The sequence below is a fragment of the Oryzias melastigma genome, linkage group LG16, assembly GCF_002922805.2.
Source record: "Oryzias melastigma strain HK-1 linkage group LG16, ASM292280v2, whole genome shotgun sequence".
In the NCBI taxonomy this organism is placed as follows: domain Eukaryota; kingdom Metazoa; phylum Chordata; class Actinopteri; order Beloniformes; family Adrianichthyidae; genus Oryzias; species Oryzias melastigma.
The window spans coordinates 28,177,507-28,189,538 of record NC_050527.1 but is presented as its reverse complement, the minus strand read 5'-3'; the positions used below and the strand labels follow the sequence as shown (position 1 = coordinate 28,189,538).

Below are 12,032 nucleotides of genomic sequence, written 5' to 3'. Positions count from 1 at the left end.
AATGACGTCACATGAAGCAAACGGAGGCCCGAACAGCTGCAGGACCCTTGCTTCCATTACCGGACACGGCTCTGTGACCCGCAGTCTGCAGCCAGAACCAGAACCACAGGCCGGATGGTTTCGTGATCGGTTGCAGTCAGGTTCTGTTCAGAACCGCGCTGTTTGCGTTTGTATAACGGTCCAGATGCTGCTGTTCGGCTTCGGGGTTTTTTCCCGCTCCGAGTGGACCGCAACAGCTTCAGAACTGAAACAACATAAATAAGGTTCGGAGTCTAAGGTTCGGTTCCGCCACCTGGAGCGGGGCCGCATCTGTCCGATAATGGATGCACTGAGGTTCCTGATGACAGTCTACCATGCACGCGCTCGCAACGGTACCAGCGGTTCTGACCTGGTTCGTTCAGCGCGCCTTGAAGCTTCATGGTCACGGAACCTCCATGTTTGCCGCGAGCTCAAGCTGGAGTGCGTGAGGCGATGTAACAACAAAGCGGACCGTTTCCGCTTCACTTCAAAATAAAAGCAGCTGAGCGGAAGTTCTGCCAACGAAGTTTCTCCAGACAGTAAAAGTGCACGCGGACGGAACCACGACTTCCACGCGTAACGGTAGAAACAGAAAATGAAGTGAAATAAATAAATGAATAGGCCAATTCATTATTTGACGCGTTGTGAGTTTGTTTTTCCTGGTGTCAGTAAATGCACCACATAAAGCAGCGATGATGCGTTCAGGTTTCAAAGGTTTTATGCGTAAAAAATGTGCTCCGTACTGTAGAAACAGTTCTGCTTCAAAAACGTGAAAAGTCAGTTTGTGTTATCGATCCTGAGAGAAACCCGATAAATCCAGAAACAAACGTCCTCTGGCGCCCCCTGCTGGACGGGCGGTTTAACGGACCCAGCCCACACCGGCATGAAAAGCCTCGATCTGACCCAATTTCGGTTCATTTCAATTATCCGTTTGCAGTTTTACTTTAGTCATTTATTAGTTTCATTAAATATTTTATTCTACAAATTGAAAATTTGGTTTATTTTGCTCAACTTATAATTTCATCAAAGTTTTGTATAAATGTATCCAGTACATTTTAAATACTAATGGAATTGTCAAAATGTGATTTAGGTAAAAGTTTGGATGCAGTTAACTCCTTCAGTTCTTCAGAACCGTCTGCGGGTCGTCTTACCTGAGAGTTTAATGGACCGCTCTGGAGGCTTCAAAAAGGTTTGGATGAGGATGAAGGTGGGCAGCAGCAAACAGTTATCCTTCAAAATAAAACTCCCCATTACGTTTCCTGTCTTGTGAGGGTTTGTGAATGCAGCACAGACGGCCGTGATGCGTTCAGGTTTCACAGGTTTATTTTGTGTAAAATAATGTGGAGATACAGTCTCTTTAAAAATCTCTTGGGCGGCTGCAGGAGCAGCTTAAAAACATGAATATGTACAACATTCTGCACATTCCCTGGTTATCACACGAACATCCGAACAAAAACAAAACTTACGTTAATTCTTTAAGGTTCAGTTTTCTTAGAACAAATAAACAAAAAACATTAATATTGTGACAAATTATAATACACCAATAAAAAATATGAAAAAATAAGAAATATGGCCTTTAACTGATCCCTAACATGTGCACGCTCAGCATCTCCCCCTACAGGCAAAGTCTGGAACTGCACATCAGCTCACAACAGGCTTGATGGGTAACAGCAGCAAAGTGACAAACACACACTCTCTCACACACAGACTCACACACACGGTCGAGAGGGCGACATCAGAGTGCATTGTGGGGCTTTGAAGTGTAAGGGTGCGTTCACTGACATCTGGAAACTGGTTCCCCTGAAAGCGTTTGTTCTTGATCAGCTGAGAAGTTCCTGGTTGGACTTTTTTCTGAAGTCGGGAAAAACGCGCCGCGCAGCGGACGAAGACGGAAAACGTTCCAGGGATATAAGAGGAAAACATTCTGATCAGGTGGTTCTGAGAGCTCATTAAAATGGGCCTGCCTGGTTCTGGTGCTGCTCAGAGGCTGCAGCATCCCCACCGACCTGCGGGGGGCAGCAGCAGCTTTAAAGCTCCTCCTCTTCTCGCAGCTTTTGGACTCACCGGTTCTGCTTTGGCACCAGAATCTCCACGGTGGTCTGGATCGGATCAACAAACCAAGAACCCCGGAGAACCTGGGTTGGTTGGTTACGGTTCTTCAGGTTTTTGTGCAGATTCATCCGAACGGCTGAAGACGCTCATGAATCTGTTCATCACAGCGAGTGGGCGGAGCTTTAAAGGTCAGGTAAAAGCGATGCGCTTTGGCCCGATCTTCTGGAGGTGGTTCAGAGAGGACACCATTTGCAGATCAACGGATCTTCTAGATTCTTCCGACCGCCAGGGTTTTCTCCAACAGAACCGACAGAACCGACCTTTTGTCCAGCAAAACGGAAAATTAAGATAAAAGATTATAATTTTGGAAAGTATGCAACCTGAGTGGGCGGGGTCATTTGCACAAGAGCTCAGTGCTGCGCAGCTGTAAGGGTGAGGCTCCGCCCACCTTGTAGCGAGCACATCTAGACAAAGAAGTGATCTCTTTTGTTCGTTTGTTGTTTTCTGCCCAAGTGTGAATGGGATTGAACTATGGGGGGCGTGGCTTCGGGGGGCGTGGCTTCAGCGTGCGCCCTGCAGGTCAAATGAACTAGGATGAAGGGAGCGTTTTCAGGCCAGAGAGCGCTTCTGCATAAACCCGAGTCCACAGGTGGGTGTTGGCTCTCAAGGCCGCGCTCCGCCACCATGGCACTTCCTGTTGGAGCTAGCGGGGGCGGAGCTTTTAAAGCTTTCCCTCCATTTGCTGCATATTAGAAGAAAGGCGGGGAATCACAGTGGGAAACAAGCCTGACTTTAGTGATGGCTGACTTCCTGTTTCTGATGCAGCAGAGCGAGGCCCCGCCCCCGGGGGCGGAGCCATGGGAGGCTAAGTGCATATCAGCATGCATAAAGCTGAAGCTCCTAAAAGCGCTGCTGGTTTCTGTGAGCAGACAAGCAGACGCAGACAGACAAGCATCCTGCACTTCTGGATTCAAGCGTTTTCAGAGCGTTCAGCCTCAGAGGGAGAAGCTCCGCCCCTCTCATCCACCTAGGCGCGTCCTCTGCAGACGGCGGGGACTTGGCGCTCTCCTTCTGTCGTACAGGCGGGTCGGTTGATCCTCGTGGAGCTCCCGGGCGCCGGCGGCGTCACTTGAGCCGGTCGGAGCGGAACGAGTCCTCGACGGCGGGGTCGGCGAGCATCAGGTCGCTCTCCAGCATGTCCAGAGACAGCGGGTCCATCCGCAGCTGCTCGTCCAATGAGAAGGAGTCGATCTCGAAGCCGGGCACGTTGGACAGCGCGCTGGCGATCTCCTTCGACAGACCGGTCGGAGAGTCTCCTGCAGGAAGGAGCAACATCAACGGTTCGGTTCTGGTCCCCTCTCAAAGAGCAGGTTCTACAGCTGCAGAGCCGAGAGGTTCTGGTCTCTAACGGACCTGTGAGGATGATGTTGGGGACGTTGTGCCGTCCGTCGCCGCAGCCGTAGTTCTGGTTCTGGTTGTTGAGCAGCTGCTGGTTCCCGGACTCCTGCTGGTCCAGCGGGCCCTGGCTGTTGGAGGACAGCTGGTTCTTGTCGCAGCTCAGCCCGCCGTGGTGCAGGGACAGCCCGTCAGCCGGGTGCTCTGCTAAGAACTGGACCAGAGTTCAGACCGGTTCCTACCTGAGGCAGCAGACGGACGCAGAGGGACGGCACACTCACCTGTTGACGGGACTTGCTGAGCTGCAGGCTCAGGTACGGGTCGTCCATCAGCGAGCTGAACAAGGCGTCCTGCAGCACAACACAACCTCAGGTGAGCGAGGAGGGTCCGGGACCAGCAGGACCGGAACCGACGGGTTTGAGAGCTGCAGGTCCAGAAGCTGCAGGTCCGGGACCAGCAGGTCCGGGACCACCAGGTCTGGAACCGACGGGTTTGAGAGCTGCAGGTCCAGAAGCTGCAGGTCCGGGACCAGCAGGTCTAGAACCGGCAGATCCAGAAGCTGCAGGTCCAGAAGCTGACAGCAGAGGGAGCTCTGTGCTCCCACAGTCAGGAAAGAGTTTTAAAACCGGACCTTTAAAAAGGTTCTAGGTTTTGGTCCAGACTGACCCAACGTGGAGAACCGATCTCACAGAACTCTGTTCTCCTAGCAAACAGAAACCGGTTTCTGTGCCGCTCCCAGTCTCTACCTGATCAGCCTGCACAGCTCAGTTGTGCTAAGGAACAGAACCCTGGGAGAACCTGACCCACATGAATCTGAACAGAGGTGAAGTGGGTCAGTCAGACAGAGCCAGAACTCTTCATATCCTCTCAGCATCCAGAACCACAGATTGCTGAGTGGAGGACAGGATGAGGAGTCTGGCTGCAGGTCCAGTTCTGACCCGTTGGGTTACTAACCGCAGAACCTTTTTCTGCACATGAGCTGCTTTTGCAGACCTCAGAAGTCCGGTTCTGTCCGATCCGGTCAGCCGTGTGCTTACGTTGTACAGGTCTGGGGCCACGCTCCCCTGTTGGTGCTGAGGCTCCGCCTCCGGCTTCACAGAGTGGGGGTTCTGAACGCACGGGTCCAGCATGCTCTCCGTCTTGACCTGTGATCCCAGCGCCGCCTGGTTCTGCAGTGAGACAGAGATCAGAACCGGTCTGTGGAAACCAGAACCTGAGGCGATCCGGCTTACCCCTCCAAAGTGCTGCAGCTGCTGGTTGCGAAAGTTCTGAAGGTTCTGGAGCTGCTGCTGTGTGCTGGGTCGGGGATGGGGGCTGCGGTGCAGGTGCTGCTGGTGGTGCTGACCCATTTGGGCCGGTTGGTGTGACTGCTGGGGCCCGGACAGCTGCTGGTGGGGCTGGCTGAGCGGGTATGGAGGGAGGGGCTGATCCAGGAGGAGCTTGCTGGTGTCCAATGGAACGCCCTGTGGGGGAGGGGCAGACTTTCAAAGTAAAGTGTTGAGTTTCAAAGTAAAACTCTCCAGCTAGACCCAGAACCTGAACCAGATCCAAACCGTGAACTAGAACCAGAATCTGAACTGGACCCAGAAACTGAAACGGACCGGGAACCAGAAACAGAACCTGAACTAGAACCATGATCTGAACTGGAACCAGAACCTGAACTAGACCAAGGACCTGAACCGGACCCAGAACCAGAACCTGAACTAGAACCAGAATCTGAACTATACCTGAAACCTGAACTGGACCCAGAACCTGAATTAGACCCGAAACCTGAACTAGAACCAAAACCAAAACCTGAACAAGAACCTGAACTACAACCAGAACCTGAACCAGATCCAGAACCCGTACTAGACCCAGAAACCTGAACCAAACCCAGAACCTGAAACAGACCAGGAACCTGAACCAGACCCAGGACCTGACCCAGAACCTGGACTAGACCCAGGACCTGAACTAGAAGCAGAACCTGAAACAGACCCAGAACCTGAAACGGACCGGGAACCTGGACCAGAGCCAGGACCTGAGCTAGAACCATAATCTGAACTAGAACCAGAACCTGAACTATAACCAGAATCTTAACTATACCTGAAACCTGAACTGGACCCAGAACCTGAATTAGACCCAGAAAATGAACTAGAACCAAAATCTGAACCTGAACAAGAACCTGAACTAGAACCAGAACCTGAACTAGAAGCAGAATCTGAACTGGACGTGAAACCTGAACCAGACCCAGAACCTGAACCGGACCTGGAACAAATGTTCAAACACCCATAAATTCAAGAAAACATCTAGAGAAGTTTCATTTGAGGATAAGATCCGAGGATTCACAGACTGAATGTTTGTGTGTTTCTATTGTGTGAACTGGAATGTGGAGGAAGGACAGACTTAGAGTTTCTGATCCTCATCAGAACCCAGTAGATTCACCACGTTTATCAGAATCAGATTAAGAGAGACATTCACCAGGGGAGGAGCTTGTTAGCCACGCCCACATTTAGGATGTTTGTTTATTGTGTTCCATTCATGAGGAGAGAATCACATTAACATATTCGTTACTCATCACAAGTCTGAATATCTTCAATTCAATTTTATATTTGCCCAAAACCACAAAGAAAATTCTCTCGTTGGGCTTCAAATCTTCATGACAGGAACGGGTCAGTGAGAAGAAAACAGTTCTTGTTTCAATTCTGCTCCTATATTACATCTTAAAAAGAAACAAAGATGGTTTTTAGCGCCTGTCCCCACATACTAACTACACGTTAGATATTCCTCAAGTTTGGTCTCTTTTTAAATAATATTTTATTAGTTTTCAAAATGTCCTGTTGAGCATCCCAAACTTTTACCCCAACAAAGTAAAGCAACTGGAAACTTAAGATCCTGTTTCCTCCTGTGGTTTCATCTTAGCGGTGAAAACAAACAGTTTTTGCATCTCTCTGTTTTTAACTTTAAGCATCCCTAATAAAGTTTGCTGTTTTACTAAGTCCAACTCTCAACAATCTCGACTCCACAAATGAAGCATTTGGATGTTCTCGGTATCCAACTTGATCAATTATTGGAATAACCTTTTTCTGCTGCAGGTACGACGCTGATGTCTGACAATTAAGAGCCCCCCCTGTACAGGGGGGAGCTGAGTCTCACCTGGGGAGGCGTGTCTCACCTGTGTGATGGACGACAGCGTGGGGGACATGATGGGGGAGAACTGCTTGGAATGATGCCTCCGTGACTCCGCCCCCATGGGCAGGATGAGCGGGGACAGCTGAGCCCGTCTCCGCGGCGACGTGCTGAGGGACGTCTGGGAGAAGGAGGAGCCTGTCCCAGACCCCCCCATGCCGCCGCTGTAGTTGGGGTTGTTGCCAGACACTGACTGGAGGGAGGAGTTACTGAGAGACGAATGCAGCGATTGGCTGCTGAGCGAGGACGGCAGGGAGGGGGAGGAGCTAAGAGACGACTGCAGCGAAGGGTTACTGAGCGACGAGTGCAGGGAGGCGGAGCTTAGGGAGTTGGAGAAAGAGTGGCTGCTGAGGGACGCCTGGATGTTGGGGTTGCTGAGCGACGACTGGAGGGAGGGGTTACTGGGGGAGCTCTGTAGGGACGACAGGAGCCCTGGGGGGGGGGAGAAGAAGAGTCTATTAGAGCTGAGGACCCACCTGCCCCGCCCACCCCCACCCCGCTCACACAGCTTAATGAAAGCAGACGGGTCCATCCATTCCTCATGGGGGGTCAGCGAGGACGATCTACAGGTACTGCCCCCCCAATACACCTACACACGGTCCGACCCCCCCTACGTACCAGGTGCGGCGTGGTGGAAGCTGCCGTTGCCTCCTGCGGCGTTGGCGGCGTTGATGCCCAGCTGGGTGAGGGTGGAGGTTAGGTTCCCTGTGCTGCTGCCCCCGCTCAGGGAGGACGTCCCGGGGAAGCCGGGCTCGTCCAGATCCAGCGGCGTGGGGAGGGGGGAGGGGAAGTGCAGGCTGGACAGGTCGGGCAGCGAGCCGCCGGTGTTCAGAGCGGAGGGGATGCTGTGAGATGGCGTGGAGGGCTGCTCCGGAGACGTGAAGACGCTGAAGCAAAAGAGACATGAAGGCGGACCTCCACAACAACACGCCCAGCAGGACAGGACACACACTTACTTGATTCCCGGGACTTCACAGGACTTGGGTCGAGACGACAGCAGAGGCAGCTGAAACCACAAAAGAACTTTTTACAAAACACAACCTGCGTTTGGACGTGGAGGTCAAACATGGCAGGAGACTCTACTGAAGCTTTGACTGACGACTGGACCGACGGTACCGTTGGTCCAGTCGTCAGTGGAACCGAAGGTACCAAAGATTTGGCGTCTCACTAAACGCGCTCTAACCACATTAAAACTTCAAACTGAGCTTCAGAGAGGATACCACATTTCTGTGAGCCCGTGAACGCAGCACGCCACGGCGGTGATGGAATCACGAGAATTCAGGTACGTGCTCACCTTCTTGGTCTCCCAGGGCTTGAGCAGCTTCCCCTCGTCCAGAACGTTCTCCTCTATGGGAGGAACCGGATATGGGAACACTGCAAGACAGAGGGGCGGAGTCTGCTTCAGATCAGGATCTTGGTTGTGACGAGGCTTTTCAAAATAAAGCCGATTCTTTCCAATCTTCTGACAAACAACTCGAGACCTGAACTGACTGACATGTTCTCCAGACATCAGCTGGATCACAACGATCCTGGACTTAACATTCAGAGGAACAAGAACACTGATCAGGATGTCCACGTCTGAAACCTCCTGTGAAGTTAGAGGGTCGACCTGCCCCCCCAGACAGATAATCTGCCCCCTCCCTCACAGCTCAGGTGTGTGAAACTGTCAGACTCACTTCTTCTGCCTTCCCCATCGCTCTGACCTGCAAACACACACAAGACGAGTGTCAGACAGATCCATTCATTCTGTGGTGTGACCGGAGCCACCAATCATCGTGTAGCAGCTGTAGAGCCACGCCCCCACAGTGACACCCCCCCAACGAGAAGATGGTGAGGCCGCTGAGATCACAGGGATCCGTGTCAGGATGTTCAGAAAACCGGAAGCAGATCAGATCAGAGATCAGTCTACACACAAGTGGGTGGAGTTCAGACTGGCCCCGCCCACAGTGAATGCACCATACGAGTGGGTGGAGTTCAGACTGGCCCCGCCCACAGGAGCCACAGAGCAGGACTGAAGGGGGTCTTACCGCTGCGTCTGCTGCTCTGGGGGGTGAGGGCCGGTCCTCCCATGGTGAAGGGGTCTCCAGCTGGGGGGTTCATCACGCTGGTGTGGAGGGCTGAATCAGAGTTGGTCCTGAGGGTGAGACACATACGCAGTGAGGGGGGGCAGCGAGGTGGTGCTGGTCTGGACAGAACAGCGGTTCTGGTGGTCTACATCTCCAGAATCAGAATTCCCTGAACGGTCCCGCCCCGCCCTCGTCTTCTCTCTGATGGAAACTCAGGAAACAGAGCGGATGAGTCCAGACAGAAGAGAGGAGCAGCTCTCATTCACCCACACACCACTCGCTTCACGTTGAGGGGGTGGGGGGCAGAAGGAAGAGGACAGGCAGGAGGAGGAGGAGGAGGAGGATTCACCTGTTGAGTGCGGTGGTGGGGAGACGAAACTGGCCTTTATCCCCGGGGAAGTTTCCAGACCAATTCCTTTTCATGATCGACAAGAAGAAAGAGTTATTGTCCTGCAGCAACACGAGCGAGAGCTGCGGGGGGGCAGTGAGAAGAACAAGCCCAGAAAGAAGGAAGCCGAGAGGGGCGGGAGGGGGCGGGATTCAGCCGGAGCGTGCTGAGGGTTCATGACCTCCTGACCTCCGGGGAGCATCGGCCTGAAATCTTTCTCCTCAAACCAACTCGGAGCGGATCGGAAGATCCTCACGATCCAAACAGCCATCAGCTTTTTCCCATAATGCATCAATGTTATGAACTATGCAGCTTTTGGAGCCGCAGAGGAGGAGGAGCAGGAGGAGGAGCCCCATCTTCACCAGCTCTGCGCCTCCTGATCTCCTCCTCTCCCTCCAGCTCTGACCCAGACGCGATGCACTCAGCTGAGTGAAGATCTCCTGACCCCCACCACCACCACCACCAACAGCCCCCCAGAGAGAAGCAGAAACCGACGGCGAGAACAGGAAGCCGCTGTGAGCACGTGCAGCGTGGTGAGAGCGTGCCCCTGTGGGGGGCTGCAGGGTTAGAGAAGCAGGCGGGGGCGCAGAAGAAGTCAAGCAGCAACCCAGGTGTGGGGGCGGAGCCAGCTCAGGGTCCTGTTAGTGGCGCTCAGGTTACTGATGCAGAGCGGGGAAAGGCTGCGCAGCCTCAGAGTCACATGACTGCTTCCTGATTGGCTGCTCAACGGCACTTCAGCAGCTCTGCTAATGATGCCTTCAGGGACACAAGGATGAACTGAACTCTGAGGCTTCACACAGCCCCCCCTCCCCCCGCAGACGAGGGAGTGTTCTTGGAGATGGGGAGGGGGGCGGGCTAACAGGACACACCTTCTCCAGCTGGCGTCTGGCGGTGGCGACAGGTAGGCGTTGTTGTAGAGGGAGTTGTCCACCTGAGGAGAGAGCTGCTAAGGAAAGCTGCTTTACAGACATCAGTGCTGCAGAGGTGTCATCATCATGAGGGAACCCCTAAAGGGTCCACACCTGGATTTCCTTCTGCCTCTCAGAGGGAACTATATCCATATTAGAGCGGTCAGGCGATTACATTTTTTAATTGCGATTAATCGCATTGTCCATAGTTAACTCGCGATTAATCGCAAATTAATATGTGGCCTTTTTTAAGGAAAAAGAATGGCAAAATTAATAGTTTTCATCAGAAATACTTTATTTTATAACATTGTATTGAGATAAACTTTCTTAACAATAAAAGACTTTAACATAAAATGCCTAACAAAAGCCCAAGTGCAAGTGAAGGGCATTTTAAATTCAAAACTTCTATCAACGTTCAGTAAAATAAAATAAAAAACATCAAAAATAACATTTCCATAACACTTTCTTGTTCATTTTTTGTCAGGACCAAATCTTTTCCTCCTCTGCTGAACTACAGTAATAAATGAAATAGAGATTTATCATTTCCAATGAACTTTTGTTTTTTAAAACCTTAAAGACTGAGAAAAGCGGGATACTCTGTGGATAGTTTGACAGTCTGTTACTGCCGCCGCGTTCTCTGGCTGCAGCTCGATGCAGCGACGTGTCCAGCGGAGCTCACGCCATGAATATGCCGGCAGACAGACCGCTATGCTGGGGCTGGATCACGCTTAAACCTCCAGAACATTTAAAACGTCCCCCGGTGCGCTTGCTGTTCGGAACGTCGGGGGTCCGCAGCTCTCGGGACGCGGCGCCGGACGCGAGCCGGTACCACCAGACGTGGTACTGGACGCAAACCGGAGCCGGGTTAGAGTGCAGGAGCTCTCCAGGTCCTAGCGCCGGCCGGTTTTAGCTCGCAGCTCGGAGGTTGGAGACCCGCCCGTGATCTAGTGAGAGCAGCCGGTGAGTTGGAAGGCGGGACGCCCGCGCGCGGTATGGAAAGGCACGTATGAGAAAATCCGCGATTAATGCGTCAAAAAAATTGTTGGCGTCAAGCACGTGTCAGATTAACACATTAATCTGACAGCCCTAATCCATATATATGATCACATCACATTGGGAACACTAAAAAACTAATTATTTATGAAATGTTAGTCGTTTTTGGGGACCGTTTTAATACCCGGAAGTAACACGACTCGATTTCTGAGGAACGCCTTTCGCTCCTTGTCGGTCCCGCCCATTTCACGACAGCATCCTTGAGCCCGCCTCCTCAGCAGGAACAAACTGTAAACTAAACCGCGTGACTAAAGCTCTCTTCAGTCAGAGAAACATGGAGCCACAGAATCGTGTCAGGATTTTTCCCTTTTTCAAACTTTGTATTTTGCTGATGGATTTTGAGCGTCTGCTGCCCCGAGTGGGTAAAACTGGACCAGCAGGTCCATCATTGAGATCCAAAAGGATACTTGGCGGTTCCGGTAGGGTCTGACAGGAGACATGAAGCGGCGGTCCCTCTGGACCCGCTCCACCAGGCCGTGGTGTCGGGTGGACCTGCTGGACTCCAGAGAGGACGGGAAGGACACCTGAAAACAGAAGAAGCATCAGTTCTGAGTCCAGTCCATGTCTGAAGATGTCCAGAACCATGCTCTAACGTTCTGGGACACTTTGGTTCTGATCCGTTTCTGATCTGCGTGACTCCAGCTTATTCAGATTCCTCTTTGGTTTCTTAGTAATCCGATTACTCTGGGATGGAGTGAAGTTTATCTGATGGAATGATCCGATCTTTCAGAACCAGAACCCCTGCAGTGCTGACCCACATGCAGCTGCAGCTCAAACATCTCCATCCCATAAAGGTCTGGAACATGTCCGGAGCTTCCCAGCTTCTGAGGCAGCGAGGACAGACGATGTCGGACGTTCTGGTGCAGGACGGGTTCGCTGTGGGGTCAGCAGGAGCGTCAGAGGAGGCCAGGAGCATCACTCAGACGGACAGATTCACCTCCTCCTCTGTTCCCCACATGAGGAGAAGGAGGAGGGGGGGGTGAGCAG

At 52.3% G+C, this 12,032-nt stretch overlaps 2 protein-coding genes across 3 annotated transcripts in view; one reads left to right on the top strand and one right to left on the bottom strand.

Moving 5' to 3' along the window:
- sostdc1a (sclerostin domain containing 1a) overlaps nt 1–12,032 on the top strand; it is a 441,057-nt gene that overhangs the window by 243,739 nt on the left and 185,286 nt on the right. The window lies entirely within an intron of this gene.
- LOC112136591 (CREB-regulated transcription coactivator 2) overlaps nt 1,324–12,032 on the bottom strand; it is a 15,150-nt gene continuing 4,441 nt past the window's right edge. The window contains exons 3-16 of one of the 2 annotated variants that reach the window (XM_024258387.2): nt 11,453–11,569; nt 9,954–10,015; nt 9,046–9,111; nt 8,658–8,764; nt 8,307–8,333; nt 7,925–8,004; nt 7,587–7,636; nt 7,249–7,517; nt 6,617–7,062; nt 4,698–4,928; nt 4,503–4,634; nt 3,747–3,815; nt 3,484–3,679; nt 1,324–3,386 (exon numbers count right to left, since the gene is read on the bottom strand). In XM_024258387.2, the coding sequence (XP_024114155.1) occupies nt 3,196–3,386; nt 3,484–3,679; nt 3,747–3,815; nt 4,503–4,634; nt 4,698–4,928; nt 6,617–7,062; nt 7,249–7,517; nt 7,587–7,636; nt 7,925–8,004; nt 8,307–8,333; nt 8,658–8,764; nt 9,046–9,111; nt 9,954–10,015; nt 11,453–11,569 (2,043 nt within the window). In that variant the 3' untranslated portion in view covers nt 1,324–3,195. The remainder of the gene's footprint in view (nt 3,387–3,483; nt 3,680–3,746; nt 3,816–4,502; nt 4,635–4,697; nt 4,929–6,616; nt 7,063–7,248; nt 7,518–7,586; nt 7,637–7,924; nt 8,005–8,306; nt 8,334–8,657; nt 8,765–9,045; nt 9,112–9,953; nt 10,016–11,452; nt 11,570–12,032) is intronic. The other variant, XM_024258388.1, reaches the window with a different exon arrangement.